The 24700-nt window shown below is 38.7% G+C and overlaps 1 protein-coding gene across 2 annotated transcripts in view; it reads left to right on the top strand.

Annotated features, from left to right (window-relative positions):
* Positions 1–24700, top strand: part of lnx1.S (ligand of numb-protein X 1 S homeolog) — a 124187-nt gene that overhangs the window by 86436 nt on the left and 13051 nt on the right. For both annotated transcript variants that reach the window (XM_018243141.2, XM_018243142.2), the window contains 2 exons: positions 5543–5720; positions 12128–12365. In XM_018243141.2, coding sequence (XP_018098630.1) covers positions 5543–5720; positions 12128–12365 — 416 coding nt within the window. The remainder of the gene's footprint in view (positions 1–5542; positions 5721–12127; positions 12366–24700) is intronic.

Genomic DNA, 24700 nt, shown 5'->3' with positions numbered 1-24700 from the left:
GAAATGTTTGGGATGTAATAAAAAGAAAGTTTGTTCCAGTAAAAATCAAAATCCTAATCCAGGTAGAATGGAAATCTGGCCTCCCCTAAAGGATATTATTATTTGGTTACATAAATGTTTGATGGTTGTGCTGATAGGATATTGGCTCATGACTTGTTTGATGGGCTGAGATTCCTTAATTAACTCTGTAATGAAGAGAGAAACGTTGTGCTGTATACATGCTTATAAAGCCAAAACACACATGTTGGAAAAAGAGGGCTTTTTACAAGCCAAGGATTCTGGTTTAAGTGACACAAAGGGCACATAAATGCAAAGAAACACAAGAAGATTTGTATTAGGGGAGAAAATAATGGTTGTTTTGTTCACAGCCATTGTTCCATAGCTTCATGGTACCTGCTGGGGTCCAGTGAAGGAGCATATGTGCAGGAAACAACAACAATATATTCCATGGTATGGTATTATAATCAGGCAAAAGATTGCCCTTTAAATAGCTGCATTTAGACAAGGCTACTGTATATTTGCACATGTACATCCCGTAGGGCAGCCTGATATTCCAGCTGACCCCCCTTGTTGCAGGTCAGAACTAACATCATGGCATGGCGGCTAACTGAACCACTGAGGCCAATAAAACATGTGGATAATTTTGCCTTAGTTGGCGCGTGTTTTACAAACACACAGTTCATTCAGGACACTCTCTCTTTCCTCTTTGGCTTCCCTGAGTGGTGATATTGGATCTGAAAAGTCTGAAAAAAATGTTCTAAAGAACATACTGAGAGCCTCTAGAAAGAAGCATCTGAAGTGCAACTAATAAGTGGTGTAACTATCGAGGAAACAGATCCCGTGGGAGGATGTTGGGACCAAAAAAAATTCTTTTGTAGGCGGAACAGGGCTAATCTGGCTAACTAGAATAGGACAAGATAAGAGGCTATTCACTAATGAGGCCCTGGACAGTTACTGCACAAGTGGGGCTTGAACCAAGCAATTGTCCTTCTGGTTCAGTCCTTGCAGACTATGGGGCCGATTCACTAAGCTCGAGTGAAGGATTCGAATGAAAAAAATTCGAATTTCGAAGTATTTTTTTGGTACTTCGACCATCGAATTGGTTAAATTCGTTCGAATACGAACGAAATCGAACGAATCGAACGAAAAATCGTTCGACTATTCGACCATTCGATAGTCGAACTACTTTCCCTTTAAAAAAAACTTCGACCCTCTACTTCGGCAGGTAAAACCTACCGAAGTCAATGTTAGCCTATGGGGAAGGTCCCCATAGGTTTGCTAACCTTTTTTTGATCGAAGGATTTTCCTTCGATCGTTGGATTAAAATCCTTCGAATCGTTCGAACGAAAAATCCTTCGATCGATCGAACGAACGTTTAGCGCTAAATCCTTCGACTTCGTAATTCGAAGTCGAAGGATTTCAATTCGAGGGTCGAATTTCGAAGTATTTTTTACTTCGAAATTCGACCCTTAGTGAATCTGCCCCTATGGGTTATGCTCTCAATTTAATTCATTAATTTAATTAATCACATATTTAGCCATAGTGCCTGCAATGACCAAACACCATAATATGCAGAGCTCGATAATTTTTTTTTCCATTTCATATATTGTCTGAGGATCCATCCCTGGTGATGATCTTTAACAAGGAAAATGCAGGGTCGCTCCTGCCATAAGGAAAGGTGGGAACCTTGCCTCAGGAGGCAGTGAGCAGCCAATTGCAAGGGACAGCCAATAGCCACCTCTTCTAACTTTAAGAGACAAATTTCCGGGCTGGACATTCGGCTCTGCTAGTGCAAAGAGAACTATTGCTGAGGAATATGCACTCTAGAGCACAAGACCAGGGCACAGTGTGCATACTTCTGTATGGAATTGTACACACACACAGGATAAATGAGATTCCATCCTTAAAAGAAGCATAAAGCTTCTGAAAACAGAAGGTATTTACTTGTCTCATTCCATATACAAAAGACTGCCTTTATACCAAAAATGAAAGTTTAACTCTCGCATGAGACATTATGGGCGGAGACATGCAAATCACTCCTTTATGTCCCTTTGGCCAACTATGCATCCAGAACCGCTGGTTTTATAGCACAGATACAGCCTCATAGGTCAGAGCTATAAATCCAAACTTGCAGACAGCCTGTTTCAATCTTGTTAGATCTCATCAGTTCAAAATATTTGAACATGACTTCTGAGTGGCCAAAGGCACATAAAGGAGTGATTTGCATGTCTCTGACCAAAATGCCTCACGTGAGAATTAAACTACCGGTATCATTTTTGGTATTAAAGGGGAAGGAAACCTAGTTGGCCCAAAAACCCTCCCCCCTCCCGTGTGTTGCCCACCCTCCCCCCTGGCCTACCCGTCCCGCTGGGCAAATGCCCCTAACTTGTTACTTACCCTTCTGCGCAGGTCCAGTCCAGGGAGTTCACAGACGACATCTTCTTCCACGCGATCTTCTTCCTGCTTTGACCGGCGCAGTAGGAGCATTTCACGGTACGATCTACTGCGCATGTGCCAAAAGTACATTGTGACTTTTGGCGCATTCGCAGTAGATCCGTACCGGCAAAATGCTCCTACTGCGCATGCGCCAAAACGCCGTTCACAGCAGGAAGAAGATCGCGTGGAAGAAGATGTCGTCTGTGAACTCCCTGGACTGGACCTGCGCAGAAGGGTAAGTAACAAGTTAGGGGCATTTGCCCAGCGGGACGGGTAGGCCAGGGGGGAGGAGGGAGGGTGGGCAACACACGGGAGGGGGGGAGGGTTTTTGCGGCAATTAGGTTTCCTTCCCCTTTAAGGCAGTGCTATGTATAGGGCACGAGACAAGTAAATACCTTCTGTTTTCAGAAGGCTTTATGCTGCATGTTTTGCATGTGAAGGGCTTTTTGGCTCCTTTTAGCCCATCTCACCCTAACCAGGCTAGGTTCTCTGCATCTTAAAAAGTGAAACTGCCTTCTTGGAATGTTAATACTGATGTGTAAGGGAAAAGTAACTCTTTAGAGAATCTACTAACAATACCATAGCCCGTCTTTTTACAGCTGTTGAGATTGCTGCACATTAGCAGGATTCTGTGCTTGACGAATGATAGTGGGGGGGGGGAAATTTCAACCAAACAAATATGATTCAAAATTAAAATGGGTTGAGTGCAGAGGACTCTTGTATTTGTCAAAATTAAAATGGGTCATTAAAGATTAGCTACTGATTTCTTATTATATAAGTTGTAGAATAAGGATGTGACCGGGAATGTTCTTATGGGGCCAAATGCAGGTTTACTCATGTTTTAGCCCAGTCACTGCCTCCCACGTGTTGCCCTGTCAGTGCGCCAGCTGTCTGTCCTACTTAGCTCTCTGTCCAACTTCCTCTGCACACGCAGCTGTGCCGCTCATATGTGGGGCACGTGTTAGAACTTTTTTGGTTCTGATATCCTCCTGTAAACATTTATCTTGCAGTAAATATAAGAAAGGAAACAAGCTGTTTTGATTCTGTGGCTTAGCAGGGTCATTTAGCCAGGGCAGATGTTTAATAAAATGACAAGGCGTACACTGGTAAACACTCAGATTGGAATGGCTTACTCTTCCCTAGTAAATTAACACAACAGAAAAAAAAAGCACTCTAATATGCTTTATTCATTGCTCCCTCACACTCCAGGACTTGCTTGTGCCATTGTAGTGTTCTGAAAAAGCAACTGATCCACAAATAATTTCTAAAAGGAACATGATGCTCTTAAAGGGATACTGTCATGGGAAAAAACATTTTTTTCAAAATGAATCGGTCAATAGTGCTGCTCCAACGGAATTCTGCACTGAAATCCATTTCTCAAAAGAGCAAACAGATTTTTTTTATATTCAATTTTGAAATCTGACATGGGGCTAGACATATTGTCAATTTCCCAGCTGCCCCAAGTCATGTGACTTGTGCTCTGATAAACTTCAATCACTCTTTACTGCTGTAGTGCAAGTTGGAGTGATATCACCCCCTCCCTTCCCCCCCCAGCAGCCAAACAAAAGAACAATGGGAAGGTAACCAGATAACAGCTCCCTAACACAAGATAACAGCTGCCTGGTAGATCTAAGAACAACACTCAACAGTAAAAACCCATGTCCCACTGAGACACATTCAGTTACAGAAGGAAAAACAGCAGCCTGCCAGAAAGCATTTCTCTCCTAAAGTGCAGGCACAAGTCACATGACCAGGGGCAGCTGGGAAATTGACAAAATGTCTAGCCCCATGTCAGGTTTCAAAATTGAATATAAAAAAATCTGTTTGCTCTTTTGAGAAATGGATTTCAGTGCAGAATTCTGATGGAGCAGTGCTATTAATGGATTCATTTTAAAAAAAAAAAATTCCCATGACAGTATCCCTTTAAGCTGATTTAATTAATATTAATATCCTGGACTGAAGCATCGGCTTATTCCTTCATGTTTATTAAATAGAGACAAAAGACTGTAAAACCACGCAAAATAAAAATAGACTAAACAGTTATCAACCTACATATCTATATATCTCCTTATCCATCTGTCCAAACCATCCAGTATTTGTCTGTCCCCCTTTTCCAATCTTTATCAAGCAAGTAAACTGTGCAATAAGCTGTTTATCCAATGTTGCAGTAATGCTTGCAATGCTCGTGCCCTAGATTTCATTCCAGCCAGGGCACACCATTATTTGCTATGATTTTGTTCTTCCCCAGCTTTGTTTTGCCCAGCACGCTGGTTTCCTTCAAACACCTACAAGAAAGTTGCTCACCCCCTAATATGATTGATTATTGTGTGTGAATGTAATACAGACCTTAGATTCTAAACACCACCCAGAAATAAGCTTCTGCCTGTCTTCAACTTTAAGGGCACAATCCCCAAATACAACATTCATGTGATGGGACCTGTAACACCAGTTTCAAACTTTTTTAGGCATCAGATATTTGCTTTGTTACAGTAAATACCTACTGAAAAGTTACTATTAACACTGGTGCCAACTTGATTTTAAAAGTGACCCCATAAAAGCACCATCATAGACCCTGGGGCAGTAATGTAGTATTAGCACTAGGCCCTGACTCTCACTGAGGCTCTTACTGGCTTATCCTGTAACTCTTACTGCCAACATGATGTAAATTTGTCCCAGTTGAATATTCCATGGCCTCTTGGTACAGGTATTGGATCCATTATCCAGAAACCCATTATCCAGAAAGCTGTGAATTATGGAAAGGCTTTCACCCATAGATTCCATTTTATCCAAATAATCCAAAATAATTATCTTTTTCTCTGTAATAATAAAACAGTAACTAAATAACTATCCAACTAAGATACAATTAATCCTTATTGGAAGCAAAACCAGCCAATAGTGTTTATTTCATGTTTAAATTATTTTCTAGTAAACTTAAGGTATGAAGATCCAAATTATGGAATGATCCTTTATCAGGAAAACCCCAGGTGCCAAGCAGTCTGGATAATAGGTCCAATACCTGTACAACAGATGTAGGTGATCTTGTTTCAGGCCAAAGGAAAATTTAGTGTCTATAAATGTATGCATTAAAACTTGTTTTTATATTTAGAGTGTCAGCCGCACGGTTTTGTGCCATGAGAAGATGGTGAGCATAATGAAGGACAACACAGAGTCTCTGGGAATGACTGTAGCAGGAGGAGCATCCAACTGGGAATGGGACCTGCCTATCTTTGTGACCAGTGTGGATGCAGATGGAGTTATTGGGAGAGACGGCAGGCTAAAAACAGGTAATACGATGGAATGGAGAACAATGTATAGCATCAGTAGTAAATGGAAGTCAAGTAGCTAGCATTGCTGCCATGCATTTCTAAATCTGCGCCTTCAGTTCCAACAAGAGCAATATCTGAGTGGTGTTCTACCCATATTTGTATCCCAGAATCCAAAAACATCCTGTTGGTCCCAGTCGGTTGCAACAATGACATTTGTGAAAAGCGTGAACCTCAGTCTCGTTATTTTTTGCCATTTATTCATAAAACTATAGAGAAAATAAATCATCACACCCATGCAAAGCTGCAGAGATGCATTAAAGTCAATGGAAGTGTATTTTTAGAATTTTGGCAAGTGTAAAATTGTTCCACAAAAATGCAACAATCGCAAGTGCAAAATCGGCTTGAAAATTCATGGAAAACTGTAATTTTTTTCATCCCACATGTTTACTGGATCATGTTGAGCCAGTTCACAATTTTTTATAAATATGAGAAAAGTGTGAAAAGTTGCAGTGGCAATTGGTTGCGATTAAGTACAATTTCTTTGGTGCAGCTCTGCAATTTTTGATAAATGCTTCCCACAGTGTATGTTTATGTTATTACTATATAATACACAAAAGTCATGAATATCCTGTAAATTATTTCCTTATAAACGGCGAGTTCTGATGTCATCAGTTATAAACGGTGAGTTCTGATGTCATTTCTGTCACATGACTCACTGAAACTTGTGTATTATAATAAATAAAGTACCCCCTGTTGCAAAATATGAGGGTATTATAAGTTACTATATGTTTTTATATGGTCATCAAACTCCTTGGTAACTTATAATATCCTTATATTTTATAAGAGGGGACACTTTATTCACTATATAACTGCATAACTGAAGCTTAGTACTAATAAATAAATAAATATATATAACTATATAACTGAAGCTTAGTACTAATAAGTAAATTCCCAACTGTATTACACTGGACAATAATGACAGAGGGCAGTTACAGCATTCCTGGAATTTGATTCCTTTGATAATTTATCCCCACCAATCTGGTTTTCATGAATAATAATAATGTAGGAAATAATTATACACAGGGAAAAGCAGTCAGAAGTGCAACTAGCAGTTGGCTGGCAAGTGATCAAGAAACAAATGATCAGGAGAGTCCAAGCACCAATGTGCAAAATTCTTCATTTTATGCAACTATATATTGGGCAAAAACTAGCCCGATAAGAATAACAAGTACATTATTTATGATGAAGCAGTTGGGAGTCATCCTCTGGACATGCATTTAAACATATCACATTTGAAATGACAGTTGTATTAATGAGTTTGGGCTTCTCTGCTCTCTCTTTCATCAGACCTGTCCAAGCAGATACACTCATTCACTTACTGGAAAGGCCGTGGTGGATAGTTCAGATCAGCCACTTTGTTGGCACTAGGGATGTCGCGCACTGTTCGGCGGCGAACTTGTTCGCGCGAACATCGGCTGTTCGCGTCCGCCGCAAGTTCGCGAACGTCGCGCGACGTTCGCCAATAGGCGTTCGCGTCAAAATCGTTCGACCATTCGACCATTCGATCGCTAAAATCGAACGATTTTCGTTCGATTTGAACGAAAATCGTTCGATCGAACGATTAAAATCCTTCGATCGTTCGAATCGAACGATTTTCGGATGTTCGAAGTTCGCGAACTGTTCGCGAACTGTTCGCATTTTTTGCCGGCGTTCGCGAACACATTATCGGCGGTTCGCTACATCCCTAGTTGGCACTGGCATTTTGATTCCTACTAGATAGAATGCCACACTTGAGAATGTAAATTATTAGGGGCATAAAAAAAGTCTCCACATAAAACATATACTTTAATTCTACACTTTTAAAAAAATTAAAGATCACAGCGGGAAGTTAATTCAACTATTGTGGTGCAATAAAATCTTGCTGTCTCCCTTGCCAGGATGGCTCCTTCTTTGGCTTATGTAAAATGTATAATTACATTTCAGCATGCTGTGTCCCCATCACTCATCTACTCCTCTGTGCTACTGAGAGTGCATGAGTTTGCTAAAAGGGACATATTCACATCTTACCATCTTGATCACTTCTCTCAGAATCATGTGCACTTCTGCTAGACATTTAGGGGCAGATTTATCAAGGGTCGAATTTTGAAGTCCAAAAAACTTCGAAATTCGACCATCGAATTAAAAAAACTTTGAATTCGAATATCGAATTCGACGTTTTTTCAATAAATTTGGCAAATAAAAATCGTTTGTTCGAACGATTAAAACGTTCGAATCGAACTATTTGAACGATTTTAGCGATCGATCAAAGGATCAAAGGACCTCTGAAGACTTAGAAAATGGTTGTAGAAGGTCCCCATAGGCTAACATAGCACTTCGGCAGGTTTAATTTGGTGAAATATTGAAGTCGAAGTTTTTTAAAAAAGACAGTACTTCGATTATCAAATGGTCGAATATTCAAACTATTTTTACTTTGAATCGGAGTCAAGGTAAATTCGAAGCCGTAATATCCTATTTGATGGTAGAAGTATCCAAAAAATTACTTTGAATTTCAAATTTTTTTACTTCGAAAATTCCCTCGAATTCACTTCGACCCTTAGTAAATCTGCTCCTTACAGTACTGCACATCATTCTGTGTAAGGAATAGAATTAGCATAGATGTATACTTGCAATTAAGGAAGGATTTGCGAGGTAGAGTCCTGCACCAGGTCAGGTACCCACAGAATACCCACAAAGTGGTTGGGCTTTGGGCTAAAAGTCTCTGGCTGTGCGGGCAGTCCATGGGTTAGCCACCTGGGTAAGGAACGTGGGACAAGTCCCTCTCACCCTTCCACGTCCGATCCACAGTGATGTCACTTCCAGTTTGTGCCCCGAGTCAGAAGACCTTTTGTGGGCTGGGTTGGGTAACAGATCAATGGGGGCAAATTGAATGGTTCCGGTCACTTCGCCAGTCACAGTTTGTTGATGTTTTCTACTGTAACTGGGCACCCTTCCAGGCAAGTACTTCCCAGTAGAGTGTAAGGAATAATAAGATACTGACTTGTACTGGTCAAGTAATTAAGGTTCCTACCCTTCCACTCCAGATGTGTGTAATGCTAACTTGGGCTTTCCAGGCCCATGGGGTTAATCACCAGCTAGTATACAAGAGCATGGGTTACAATGGACTCTAAAACTTAAGGTAGGGCCTTCGCAAAGTGAAAGAAATGAAGGTGCGGTGTAGCACAACTACAACTCCCACATGCTACTGTGCTTTAACCAATAAAGAAATGGGCGCCAGGAGGTTCTTGCAATCAAACAGAAATTTTTTTTTTTTATCAGAGACAAATGATTCACAGGGTACTTACATCAGTACAGAGGCTTTTGCAGAATATTTAAGCACACACAGCTAACACAGGACTTCAGAGGTAGATGCATGTGTATTCCCTGAGGCTGTAGTCAACGCAGTACAGCACCTCCAGGCAGAAATACCTCAAACGTGGTCTGGATCTCACCCAGTGGAGTGGTCAGGGAGGAGAATCCACTGTGGTCCCTTCACTGTAGGCAAATCTTACAGCCTGGGAAGCTACTCCCTGCTACACCTCCTTGATGGAGCACAAAGCTGCTCTTTCTCTCTTCCGTCACTGTCTTACTCTCCTAGAGAGTCTATACCAATTATATTCCTGCCACTCACTAGCCTAATTCACGGGGTCCCTGCTCCCCGACTTATCTCTCTAGAGGTACTGGTCCCTCTAGGGCACACTGCTTTACTGGGCCTTGCTGTCCCCAGAATTTGGATATGCATATCAACACTAGATACATGGACTTTTGCCCAGCAACTAGGAAAAAAGGAAGAAGGGTAGGGAATTAAAGCCAATAGGGGCATATCAACCATATGGGTCCCTACATGTGTATTAACATACAGTATTTTTATAGTGTTTCAAAGGTGCTATACATTAAGCTTTACAAAGAAGGGAACAAAGTGAAACACACACAGGGGTTCATTAAATGCAACTGAAACATAATAATTCATCTCAGTGGGTATATCTCTCATAGCCATTTCGTCTAAGAATCAGAACAGTGTCAGACTGGAGGGCTCAGGGCCCACCGGGGCTGCCGCCTCAGAACACCCCCGCCCTAGCCACAGCACCCAGGGGTTCGGATAGGGAGTGGGTCTTGGTCTGTGGGGCCCAGCAGATTTTTTTCCAGTTTCCCTCAAGCCCAGTATGACCTTGAATCAGAATGACCTTTTTAATCTGTGTAGATATGAGATCTTATGTTATGTAGCATGGTTTTTAGCACTCTTTTCCTTAAAGGAAAACTATACCCCCCAAACAATGTAGGTCTCTATTAAAAGACACTGAGTAAAACAGCTCATGTGTAAAACCCTGCTTCATGTAAATGAACCATTATCATAATAATATACTTTTTTAGTAGTATGTGCCATTGGGTAATCATAAATAGAAAATTGCCATTTTAAAAAATAAGGGCCGTCCCCTGAGATCGTAAGATTCACTGTGCACACATACAAACCACATGTAAGGTCACATGAGCCAATTAACAGACAGAGTTCTGCCTTTTGCTTCATCACTTCTTCCTGTTACAGTTAGTGTTGTAGTATTTCTGGTCAGGTGATCTCTGAGGCAGCCCAGATAGAGTCACGAAATGGTGGTTCAAGGCAAGAGATGTAAAAGGGCAATATTTATGTAAATATATATTCCAGTTTGGTAAGATTCTTTAATATGTCATTCAATTTGATATAAACTATCTGTTGCTTAAGTATTCATTTTGGGGGTATAGTTTTCCTTTAACTAAAGTTCTAGAACAGTTGTTCTCCTGCTGTAATTACATTTTCAGAGTGCTAACTGCCCTGTACAAGTGGACTGGAGTTTATTTATATGAATTTATATTTATACTGAATGTTGAAATCCCTAATTAGTAACCACAAAAGAAACACACTGTAAAGATAATTTTTACTACATTTTTTTTTCTCAACAACAATACCAAAAGAACAAATTTATACTGGGATAAAAAAGGGACACAGGGCAAAGATGAAAAGCTGCACAGATGTCTACAAACCCCAGGTTATCAGAAAGATTCATTTCTGGAATAAAACCATTCCTCTTCACACTGAACATAAATAAGTCAAGCTCTGGTTGATGCTGGAAAGTAGGTTCCCAGTATCTATACTGTGGCTCAAAATAAAATAAAAATAAAAAGGTGCAAAAGTAAGAATTAAAAAATGCTTTTTAGAATGTATTAATATTCATGTGCTTTGCACAGATGTTAGAGAAAATGTATAGTGCGACATTAACTGATATTTTGGATCATTTACTTAAACTGGGCAAATTTGCCCATGCGACGTTACTCTTACCAACCAGCCAGCAATTTGCTTGATCAATCAGCTGCTGGTAGAGTACCCATCAGTGTATCATATGAAATTGGATTCATATGGGTTATGTTTGAGAAGAAAACAATCCGTATAGCGGAGAATTACTTAAACAGGGTGTCTCACTACTGGGAATATATTAGGAGACCCCCTGTTTAAGTAATTCTCCGATATACGGATTCTTTTCTTCTTAAATGTATTTTAACCTTACTTTGGGGAGGAGTTCCGGGTGTACTTTCCCTTAAAAATACTGGGTAACTATATGAATGTTGTATCTCTAGCTGCAGCTTTGGGATATTTTTTTCTCAAATGGGTTATGACATTGAGCCATTCAGGATAAGGGTGAAAGAGTGCTCCAACAAACAAACAATATGGTAAATAATAAAGCCTATTTCTGAAGATTAAAGGGATACTGTCATCAGAAAACATGTTTTTTTCAAAATGAGTCAGTTAATAGTGCTACTCCAGCAGACTTCTGCACTGAAATCCATTTCTCAAAAGAGCAAACAGATTTTTTTATATTCAATTTTGAAATCTGACATGGGGCTAGACATTTTGTCAATTTCCCAGCTGCCCCTGGTAATGTGACTTGTGCCTGCACTTTAGGAGAGAAATGCTTTCTGGCAGGCTGCTGTTTTTCCTTCTGTAACTGAATGTGTCTCAGTGGGACATGGGTTTTTACTATTGAGTGCTGTTCTTAGATCTACCAGGCAGCTGTTAACTTGTGTTAGGGAGCTGTTATCTGGTTACCTTCCCATTGTTCTTTTGTTTGGCTGCTGGAGGGAAAAAGGGAGGGGGTGATATCACTCTAACTTGAGTGCAGAATTCTGCTGGAGCAGCACTATTAACTGATTCATTTTGGGGAAAAAATGTTTTCCCATGACAGTATCCCTTTAAATAAAATCAATGGCACTCTAAGTTGATTTTTACAATGATGAAAACTCCCCTTTAAAGGCTTGCTAGTTGTTGGCGGATTACATCTACCATCAATGTTAAAGGCTGGAACACCAAGTCCCAGTGGGAATACATCATGATGCCTTATTTTTGGTGATTTTGTCCACAGGTGACATATTGCTGAATGTCAATGGCGTTAACCTAACAGGAGTAAGTCGCAATGAGGCTGTGTCCCTGTTAAAGAACTCTTCTTCCTCCTCCGTGGTTCTAAAAGCCCTGGAAATAAAAGAATATGAGCCTGAAGAGGACAACATCAACAATGCCCTCTACATGGACTACCTCCAGAACGTCTCTGAACAGAACAGAGAATGGTCACCGGTCTGGGTCATGTGGTTGAATTTGCCTCAGTAAGTTCAGATCTCATATCCTTTTTTCTACAGGAGAGTGGGCGGAAAGATTTATATTTCTTGGGTTGCTCACTCCTTTTTGCTTATTATTCACTACAGTCACTTGTCTTAATTAAAGCCAGATTTGGCTGAAAGACCTCTGCCTGAGCGTATGTTTTTCTTTCCTATTTGAGTCGGTGCACATTGCACAGGATGTAGGTATTGATGTTGCTTAATGTAAATTTCTTCAAATCCCTGCTATTTTCTGGGATCTGATATTTAGCTCATTAGCCAGCCGGCATTAGGACGCAGACCAAACATACTCGCCATTGTTTAGCAGCGGTGTAATATTTAACCAGTTTTTCCTCTGATGCAGCGTACATTTATATACAGTATATAACTACTTATAAACTCATGTCTAGTAAAGCAGGAGTCCCAATCAAGTAAAATATCTTGAATTTGCCCCAATTGCTATGCTAAGTCACAGATAACTATACTGTATCGTAGTAGTAGGTTCTGAAAGATTGGCTCATTCTACATTAGCTTTATAAAGGAAACGTATGCACATTTTAATTGAATAGTTTCCCTATGAATTTGTGAAATGCAAATACTTTGTGCTGAAAGCCTTGGGTGTACTACAGTATACCTTCAATATAAGGGACCCTCTGCAGTAACCACAATACTGAGAATTTAAGGATATATCAAATCTCTCAACAACATAGACATAGCGCATTTCATTGTTTACTTTTTCATGTTTTTTTCGCCACAATATTATTAAATGATTTGTGTACTAACATTTACACATAAATACATTCCATTAGTATTGATCTTCAGATGAGAAATTCACCATTAGTGGTATTAGTGGTGTTATAGTAGTATAAAACAATAGGGAAACAGTTGGCAAAGTGCCAACATCATGGGAATTTGTTGGGCCTTCTTACTCCCAGTTGAGCATTTCTCTCAGAATTCCAACCTTGCAAAACTTTGTTGCCATCATTAAGAATGATTTAACATGCCTCTTTATGACATGGGCAAAAGACACCCATGTGAAGGGGCTGGCTCTTTCTTCTACAATGGAGTAGCCCCTAGAAATGGCAGATACCTCATTCTCATTTTTTAGAAGACATCAAAACATAACTTTTATAATAACAATTTAAATAACAAATGTTATTAAAAATTAAAATTATTATTGTTATTAAAAGTTGTTTTCCGGTATAGATTTTAAGGATGCCTGTAGGTTATTTATAAAGTACTGACATATTCCACAGTGATTTTCAGAGATTATACATTGTTCCCATCAGTCAGCCCAATTGCAACTCACAATGTAAGGTCCTTATCACATTCACTATGGCATGCTCCAGCAGCATTGGACTGAGGTGTCTAGGGCCAAACAGGGCAGCAACCACCAGGGCCCCCTTTGCAATATGAAGGGCCCCGCTCCCAACATCTGTCCAGCCCTGAAGCCCCCCCCCTCTTCCTGTGATTGCGTCACATCACTTATGCTCTACCTCCTTCCTCAGTTGGTAGTGGGGAACCACCCACAGTTCCATGTGTTTAGTGGGGCCTGTGAAGGCCGGTGTTCACCCGTTTTTTTCCTGGTATCCCTCTGGCCCAGTCTGACCCTGCCCTCCAGCATCAGTATTATAAAGGCATATGCTTTAAGTCGGGTGGGAGAGTAACTGCCACAGGTTTCGTTGGGGTGCCTGCTGGGGCCCAGCAATAGAATAAACATATTCATGCTAGCCTCTACAATGGTGAAACCCTGCAATGAAGATGCATGGTACAACTGATCCTCGCATGGTGTTTCTACAGACACACATCTGCGCCCATTTTACAACTAATACTGCACCAAAAATAGAGACTTCCCATGTTCCAATATGTGTTTGTTTTCTATAATTTCATGTAATTTCAAAAAATGTGGCTTTTTTCTTTTTTTGGCATTTCAGTATTGTTTGTACAGCCCACCCCTAATCCCTTTATGTTAGAGAGAAACAATACACCTAAATTCATTTGTACACACTATGAGAAAGTCAATTGTATTGAAATGGTTACACCGCACACCTGGAATTTTACTCACTTTATCTGCTTTTAGTGGTGCTGGTTATCCTTCGGCTTGACGTGGCCTTCCAATGATAGCAGTTTCAATTATGGATCCGCACACACCAATTTTCTGCAGTTTTTCCTTTTATTTAATTTCACCACCAATATCAACGTTTCGGGGGGTACAACCTCCCTTCGTCAGGATATACATTCAAGTGTGACAAAAAGCATCTTTATAGGCTTAGCTCCGCCTACATTGTTACATGTGATCTAATTAACATTTAACTTTATTTTCCCATTTTGTTTAAAATTCTCATAGTGCATATATATTAGGTAGTTTTACCTTATAAAAAATTCTTTATCTTTTATATAAGACATTAAAAATATATTTTATATAAGACAATAAAAATATTAAATCCTTCATATGTGATTGTGATTTTCCTTTTATTTATTATATCTCTACCCATTACACCTTAAAGTCAGTGAATTATTTTCTACCTTTGTTGATAATATTATTTTCTCTCTATCCCCTGACTGTTCATATCTGTGGAGAAGCAGAGAGACAGTGAGTTGTGACAGTAAGTGAAAAGTGACCATAAAATCTTAAGAATAAACATATTTTGAAAGTATATAATTGGGAAAATGTATATTTTAATTATAAAAAACAAGCCAAACTGAAATTTTCATTGAGACCCTTTGGTGTTAGCGTTTTAAGTTGCCATATCCAAAAGGCTTCTCGTCTTAAAAGGTTCCTTTTAAAATCATTGCCTTTATCCTTTTGCACCACTTCTAAAATTTGCCACCTTAGCTGCGATACATTATGTTTCATTATAAAAAAATGTTTTGCTAATAGTGTCTCTTTCTTGTATCTCTCTTTTTCTTTCTCTTTTATCCCATCTGTTTCTGGTTTAAAATTTCTTATGACACTTTTATGTTCGTACATTCTTAATTTGAAAGATCTAGACGTTTGGCCCACATATCCTAATCCACAGGGACATTTTAATAAATAGATTACACCTTCCGTGTCACATGTGGAAAAGGATTTGAGTTTTATATCATGTCCTAAACTGGGGTGTTTGCATATATCCCCTTTGATCACCCCACTGCAATGTCCACAATTGTGACAAAAAATAAATAGAAAGAAAAAACAAAATTCAGTATGTGTGACAACATTTGGTCCCCATTCAACCTTCGTAAAGAAGGTGATATTACAATATTGGCCTATTCTACAAAAAGATAAAATATATGGTAAATTGTTTATGGAGAAACCCCTTTTTAGTTATAAAAGAGGTAAGACAATTTCTGATGGGATCATCAGAACAGATTTAAAGGAAAAACCCACCCACAAAAGAATTTCAAACAAAAATGGAACCTTTCCCTGTCACAATTGTGGACATTGCAGTGGGGTGATCAAAGGGGATATATGCAAACACCCCAGTTTAGGACATGATATAAAACTCAAATCCTTTTCCACATGTGACACGGAAGGTGTAATCTATTTATTAAAATGTCCCTGTGGATTAGGATATGTGGGCCAAACGTCTAGATCTTTCAAATTAAGAATGTACGAACATAAAAGTGTCATAAGAAATTTTAAACCAGAAACAGATGGGATAAAAGAGAAAGAAAAAGAGAGATACAAGAAAGAGACACTATTAGCAAAACATTTTTTTATAATGAAACATAATGTATCGCAGCTAAGGTGGCAAATTTTAGAAGTGGTGCAAAAGGATAAAGGCAATGATTTTAAAAGGAACCTTTTAAGACGAGAAGCCTTTTGGATATGGCAACTTAAAACGCTAACACCAAAGGGTCTCAATGAAAATTTCAGTTTGGCTTGTTTTTTATAATTAAAATATACATTTTCCCAATTATATACTTTCAAAATATGTTTATTCTTAAGATTTTATGGTCACTTTTCACTTACTGTCACAACTCACTGTCTCTCTGCTTCTCCACAGATATGAACAGTCAGGGGATAGAGAGAAAATAATATTATCAACAAAGGTAGAAAATAATTCACTGACTTTAAGGTGTAATGGGTAGAGATATAATAAATAAAAGGAAAATCACAATCACATATGAAGGATTTAATATTTTTATTGTCTTATATAAAATATATTTTTAATGTCTTATATAAAAGATAAAGAATTTTTTATAAGGTAAAACTACCTAATATATATGCACTATGAGAATTTTAAACAAAATGGGAAAATAAAGTTAAATGTTAATTAGATCACATGTAACAATGTAGGCGGAGCTAAGCCTATAAAGATGCTTTTTGTCACACTTGAATGTATATCCTGACGAAGGGAGGTTGTACCCCCCGAAACGTTGATATTGGTGGTGAAATTAAATAAAAGGAAAAACTGCAGAAAATTGGTGTGTGCGGATCCATAATTGAAACTGCACACTATGAGAAAACCTTCTAGCCATGTCCCCTCACACCCCTAGGTTATTGGCTGCAGACTAAAGCTGGCCATAGATGTAAAGATTTTTAAAAGATCCAATCGTTACCGTGAGACCACGATTATCTCTAAATGATTGTTTAAATGTACAATGTGTCCATCAACCATCAGGCGATATTGCCAGCAAAACTGAAGGGGAGCTGCCTGATTGGCCCTGCAGACATAGGCCCTGGGACTGATAAAGATTTTTTAATAATTTTAAACGTTTAATATTTCCTCATTAGGGACAACAAACAATGAAGGTGCAGTGACATTACAAAACAATATCACATGTTAAGCTTTTAATATGGGTACATAGTCAAGTTAGATCTTTGCAAAACCCACCCCAAGAAGAATGCAATTAAAACCCCTGATGATCATCTGCCAGTCAGGGTAATGTGTAGCCCTCTGCTTATTGAACCCTGTTCCAGAGTAGCATTGATCAAACACTAAGCAGCTGCCAAACATCTAATATTTCGCTAGACGCAAACCTTCCAGAACACTGTACAGGTAATAAAAATATACTGAGCACATGTACGTCCATTATCTCCTGTTATTTGTACGGCAGCCATTGCAAACTTGCACAGAGTATTCCCAGGATTCCAGCTGAGCAATGATTGGAATATTATTGCCTGACTTGGCCCAGATGTTTAGCATAAATTCCAGTAAAGAAATTGTTGTGTTCTAAGAAACTTTGGGTTTTTAAACCCCTTTATGTGTTTTTCAGTAATTTACAGGAAACAGCTGTGTATGTGTAAATCCGACATTGCCCAACTGCCTTCTAAAACTGGCCAAAAACTCTATAAATGACTGAAGCTATAAAAATAAACTTTCTTAATCAAACTCAAAATAAATGAACTTATAATTACATCTTCGTTTATCTGCCATTAAGAAAGTGTCAGTTTAGGTTTTGGTTGGCTCATACAGGGCTGTCCAACTGGAGGTCCACAGGCTGGTTATGGCCAGCGATATTGTTTTTACCCCCATCAATAGTAATTTCAGAAAGGGTCTTCTGTTCACCAGTGGCTCTTGATCATAAATATTGGCTGTAAATACTGTATTACATTCAACATACATTTATATTACACATTAAATATGAATAAATACAAGTATGGGACCTGTTATCTAGAATGTTCCAGACCTGGGGTTTTCCTGATAAGTAATTTGGGGTCTGCATACCTTAAGTCTAATAAAAAATCATTACAATGTTCATTAAACCCAATAGTATTGTTTTGTTTCCAATAAGCATTAATTGTACCTCAGGGATCACGTAAAAGGTACTGTTTTGTTATTAAAGGGCATATAAAGGCAAAAAAATAAAATCCCATTTTTACTTTCTTTAATGAAAAAGAAACCTATCTCCAATATACTTTAATTAAAAAATGTGTACTGTTTTTATAAGAAACCTGACTTTATGCAGTGAAATTCTCCCTTCATTTACTGCTGTGGATAGGAATTGTCAGATGGTCCCTAACTGCCGGGCAGGGAAACAATCATACTTATGAACAGGAGGGGGAGCCCCCACCTTACTTCCCAGCCATGCAGAACTCAAGCAGCTTTGTTTATGACGATCCCTAAGCAGCCCAGACCACACTGAGCATGTGCACAGTCTTAGTCTTGCAAAGATGTTTAACAAAGTTACAAGATGGTGACCCCCTGTAGCCAACTTTGAAAGCATAAATTATTTGTTTGATTAGGCTTGTGGTGCAGTAAGTTCATGTTTATATTTAGTATACAAAATACAGCATTTCTAGCATTATTCTATTTTAGACTTTACATACCCTTTAAAGGAGAAGGAAAGCTACAGAGGCATTTTATTGCCAATAGATTAGCTGCAATAGTGCAAGCTAGAATGCTATATTTATTCTGTAGAATGTTTTACCATACCCGAGTAAAAAGCTCTAGAAGCTCTCTGTTTGTTTAGAATAGGAGCTGCAGTATTAATGTGGTGTGACATCACTTCCTGCCTGAGTCTCTCCCTGCTCTGGGCTCAGATTACAGTAGAGAAGGGAGGGGAGGGGGGAGAGGAGCAAACTGAGCATGCTCTTGCCCAGGGCAATGAGGTTTAAGCTGAAGGCAGGAAGTCTGATACAGAAGCCCATGAGTACACAATTGAAGGAAAGAAATGCTGTGTTTCTTTTTACAGGGGACACAGAGCAACATTACTTTGGGGGTTTACTGGTATATTTAGATGGACCTTTCTGATAAGGCTTACTTAGTTTTAACCTTTCCTTCTCCTTTAAAGAGAAAAAGGAAATCCGTTTTAAAAGTATTCAATTTAAAATGGTGTTTGTGGGAGATGGCCTTCCTGTAATTCAGAGCTTTCTGGATAATGGATTTCCAGATAACAGTCATTTCTCAAGAAAATTACTTGGTAATATTCTAAACAGCTATATATACTGTATAATGGAGGGAGAAACAAATACAATATGTGCACCAGAAATAGAGTTTGATTTATTAAAAGAGCTAAATGAGTATTGGCCCATGTCAATGTTCTAGTGGTTTAGGCGACTGAGAACGGCTGATGTAGCTTTCTGTCACCAAGCCATACAATCTAAGGGCTAATGCCAAATGATCCCTATTTATTCCACAGGATGGTTTTTATTATTTTCCCTTGCAGTTGATCCACCTGGAAGCCTTTCAGTACATAAATCTGTCATGTGTACAGAAAATAAAATATTTTACAATCAAACATCCATTTTACACTTTCAAGGGGCTTCAGGGGACTCCTGTAAATATCTGGAACCAACACCATGGAAAATGTTGAGGGGGTGTTATAAAAATAAGCTTTTCATATTAAAGGAAAATATAAACTGTTTATGAGTTGGGTATAATTTCATTTTATTTTCCTATAAATGTTCATTGACATAAGGTTCACAATGAATCTGCTTATTGGTTGGTGCTAGTAAGTGTGGGAGCTGTCATTACTCTTTCCATTGCTGAAAGAAAATCAATTAGTTTCATACATCAAATGAAGCAGTTTCCTGGATGGCCAAATCATTGGAATAAACTGTAGAATATTTGTTTATGTTTGAACCAGTATAGGAGTAGGGATGCACCGAATCCACTTTTTTGGATTCGGCCGAACCGCCGGATCCTTCACGAAAGATTTGGCCGAATACCGAACCCTTATTTGCATATGCAAATGAGCGAGGGGGATTGATACATTTTTACTTTCATGTTTTGTGACGAAAAGTCACATGATTTTAAGGATTCTGATTCGGTTCGGCCAGGCTCAAGGATTCGGCCGAATCCGAATCCTGCTGAAAATGTCCGAATCCTGGCCGAATACCGAACCGAATCCTGGATTCGGTGCATCCCTAGTGTCAATTTAAGATTCAGTATAATCTCCAAAGATTTTTTTCCCCCGGGGGAATCTAGTTATGCCATTGCCTAGCAACCAGGTAGTAGTTCGAAAGTCAGAATGGAAATCAATAGAAAAGAAAGATAAGCAATTATTAAATAAGAACAACAATTACATCAATGTCTCGCAATTAATCTGTTTTCAGTTGCCTAGAGAGGTCTAATAATTAAAAATAAAATAGGGTTCTTTACAGGATCATAGCAATGGAGGAAGCAAATCTAGCAGTTGCTGGGGAGCCCCAGGAATATAAAGGCCCACTGGGGTTATTACTCCTAGTAAGTACTGTGTACAAAAGAGATTAATTTTTTACCAATTGGGGTGGTTCTGTGACACCCAAAGCATGTGAAGTGTTAAGCATATATCTGTAATTGTATTTAGTGTGCCGGAGAGGTGGACTTTAAAATCTAACTAAATCGTCAATAAATTGAGCTTGAGTATAGAATACAGTTTTTTAACATTATATTGTAAAATGTAATTATTGACTAATAAATATCTTGCCCAAACTTGCTGTAGCTGAATGACCCTCAAAAGCAAACAAGTGATAGATAATTAGCATTATATGTGCATTAAAATAATAATAACACTAAAAAGAAGAACACCCCAAACATAGGGGCATCTGTATTATTGGGTGCTAGAATATAAAAGTACCCAGAGGATGTTACAAGGGATATTAAATCAAACATTTTATTTGAATGTTTTTTATCAATGTTTCAAGGTAATTAAGAGCTGCATCAAGATGATTGTTCTTTAGCTGAAGCTTCTTAAACAGAGAACTCCACTATTGATCATTAATATGTAATTCCTGCAGGTATAAGGCATTATAGTCATGATGATGATCCGGCCACCATCATTCCTTTCTCTGTTTAGTACAAAGCATTGATCCTAAAGAGACTGCATATAAATCTAATACTACACGGCACTACAGTGCAAGAACATAATAACCATGCAGTGCAATGTTTGACTTGAAGAAGTTCTGCAGGGAAATGCAAGCTGGAGGTGAAAGGCCCAGTGAAAAAAGCTTTAGTCTCAGCTATGGTTCTCTTTGCATACACAGCAGTTTCACCCAACATGAGGTAAAGCCGTGTCCTGTTTCCTAGGTTTGTTGTCTTTGCCAGCAAATTGCAGACATTAATACAGATTTTCAAATGTGGTCATTTGAGACCAGGAAATGCAGTCGCTCTCACTTTATTCTTTATTTTGCAATGAATCTTCCATGTTAGGAATTCATATTGGATGTTATTAGAGTATCACTTGCAAGGGCAGAAAGCACAAGGGAGATGTAGATTCATTTTCAGGATGTAAATACTTTAAACATCCCCTTTTTAACAGCCTTCAGACTGCAGTTTATATAAAGTTCTTGGTAATATTGAATTCTGATCTGACTCTTATCTCCAATAAAATGAAAATGTTCTGTAAAAGACTTGCCATGGAGCACAGGACATTATGGTTACCATCACTTTCCCTGAGCAGGATAGGACAGGGCTGAAAGACCATTTGCCAGTGATCCCCAAACTGAGAGGTGCCCTCAAGTCAGAGGATGCCATTAATGAAAATAGATCACGCTATTAATGTGCAAATATTGTTTGTCATACTGTTTATTTCAATGATGGCCAACCAACCGGCTCTCAGTGAAGATGATGGTAGGAATATCTGTATTTGACTTTAGTCCTCTATTACCTTGCCATGGTTTGGGGGACACTTTACATTGCCTTGTAACTGCATTCCCATGCATAGTCTACATAAAGTTACATTTCCTTTGCTGTGCTTTATGAAGATATTGTACATCAAGCTGCAGAGGGTTCATTTATTTGGCAAAAATAAACAAAACATATGTGCAATAATGCCATTCATTGTGCCTAAACCTGTACTGCACCTGCTCATATTTGTGCCAAGCACTATTGTGTCCAGGGTCGGACTGGCACAGTTGGGGCCCCCGGGTTCCATCTTCTTGGGTGTGGAACCCAGATATTGCTTGTTTACTGGTGTGTTTGTGATCATTGTTTTGTTGAAACAAAACCCATTTCAAAGGCACTTTCTTTTCAGCATAAGGCAACATGATCTTTTCAAGTATTTTGATATTGTATTGAAGCTGATCCATGATCCCTGGTATGTGATAAATAGGCCCAACACCATAGTATGAGACACATCCCCATATCATGATGTTTCTCTGTCTTCACACTGGACTGTGACTTGAATTCAGTGTTTGGGGGTCGTCTGACAAACTGTCTGTGGCCCAAAGACCAAGGAAGAACAATTATGCTTTTATCAGTCCACAAAATTTTGCGCGATTTCTCTTTAGGCCAGTCAATGTGTTCTTTGGCAAATTGTAAATTCTTCAGCACGTTTTTTTTTTTTTTCAACAATGGGACTTTGTGGGGGCCTCTTGCCAATAGCTTGGCTTCACATAGGCGTCTTCCAATTGTAACAGTATCACAGGTAACTTTAGATCTTCTTTGTTCTTCCTGGAGCTGATCATTGGCTAAGACGTTGCCATTTTGGCTATTCTTCTATTCATTCAAATGGTAGTTTCCATTTTCTTCCACATCTTTCAGGTTTTGGTGCCATTTTAAAGCATTTGAGATCATTTTAGCTGAGCAGCCTATCATTTTCTGTACTTCTTTATATGTTATCCTCTCTCAAATCAACTTTTTAATCAAAGGACTTTGTTCTTCTGAACAATTTCTGGAACAACCCATATTTTTGCACTATAACCAGCATGCACAACATTTGCTGCCTTCCTTCCTTAAATAAGGGACGTAATTGACACCTGCTTTTTCACAGAATAAATGATCTCAAATAATTGAACTCCACACTGTTATTATTTGGAACAAGCTATTATTATTTTGAACACTGCTCTTATTTGGAATAAACCTCAATTAATGATTCAATGACACAGAATCAGCAACATGTCATGACTGTTGTGTCTGTTGGTTTTCTATTACTCAACTACACCCACTAGTAAATTATTTGCTAGAAATATAATTTCTACGAAAAATAGTTTTTGATCAGGTTACTGATGTCGGGCTGCTAATATACTGAACACTGTCTATATGTGCCTCACGCTCATTTTAATGGCATGCACCGGAAATGTCTCAATCTTCACTGTGACATTTTAGAGGGTAAGGATGGTTCCATTTGCACATGAGGTGACTTGGAATCATTCATCCAGGCAGATTTGTTCTTGGTTTTCAGGTTAGTTGATGATGCCTGTATACCTAAAATTCCAAATCGTGTTTCCGACTCTCATTGGATTGAGATAAGGATATTTGAGGATAAGGGCCATTTTAGGACATTCTCCTTTTAGTTCTTGGTCACTACAATTTTAATTTGGGCGTGTGTTTGGCATCATTTCCTTGCAGAAAGTTTTACCTACCCCATGGTTTCTGATTTTTAGTTAATCAAAAGAGGTGCTTTAAATGAATTGTTCAGTATAAAAATAAAAATTAGGTAAATTGATAAGCTGTGCAAAATAAAAAAAAAGTTTCTAATATAGTTAGTTAGCCAAAAATGTAATGTATGGAGTGACTGGATGTCTAAAATAACAGAACAAAACAGAACGTCCTGTTTTGCAGCTCTCTTGGTTTCCACTGATTGGTTAGCAGGCAGTAACCAATCAGTGACTTGAGGGGGGGCACATGGCCATAGCTGGTGCTTTTGAATCTGAGCTGAATGCTGAGAATCAATTACAAACTCACTAAACAGTTATGTCCCATGTGGCCCCCCTTCAAGTCGCTGACTAAGTTAGAGAGCTGAAAAGCAGGAAGTAGTGTTCTGGCTTTTATGAAACATTTTTTATTTTGCACAGCCTATCTATTAGGCTATCTATTTACCCAGTTTTGTACCATTTGTTCGTCCTTTTCCTGCTGTCACTACAATGCTTCACTGTAGGCATAGGACAAAAATATTGTGAGCTGTGTATAACACTGGGCTGAATTGGAGGGTGGCAACAAAGACCAATGCGGAATCATGTCTGCAAATGTCAGGTTTTGTGGTCAGCTGAAACCATGATGCAATATTTATGGTGCACATCGTAACACTTTCAAAATCATTCTAAGGCTGGATGTAGGTGAAGCAGCATCCCATAAGCAATAGCCTCAACATAACTTTTCCACAAAACAAGAATAGTTGATTGGAAAACGATCAATGTGATATTTTTTTAAAAAGGGAATTTTAATGTACATCTGGTAAATGTAACCCTCTCACATACAGGAAGGCCCTCTAGTTGCTTCAAGAACCTCTGGTGTATTTCTGCCATCTTGTGACAAAGAACAGACAGCTCTTCTACTTTTTATAATGTGCCTGGAGCCATAGTTCCATTAGCTACATAGTTAATCTAGTTCTGCTCATGCTTATGTGCATTCTACACATCTGCTTCTATCTCAGGCTGGGCCTGTGTGTTGTTTTCTGGTTTAATGTTATTTGCAGTGATGTATGTCACTACATATACCTGCAGCCTGGACTGGCAATCTGTGTGTTCAGGCAAATGCCAGAGGGGCTGCCATAAG

The sequence above is a fragment of the Xenopus laevis genome, chromosome 1S (assembly GCF_017654675.1).
Source record: "Xenopus laevis strain J_2021 chromosome 1S, Xenopus_laevis_v10.1, whole genome shotgun sequence".
NCBI classification, from domain to species: Eukaryota; Metazoa; Chordata; class Amphibia; order Anura; family Pipidae; genus Xenopus; species Xenopus laevis.
This window is presented reverse-complemented; position numbering and strand designations above follow the sequence as displayed.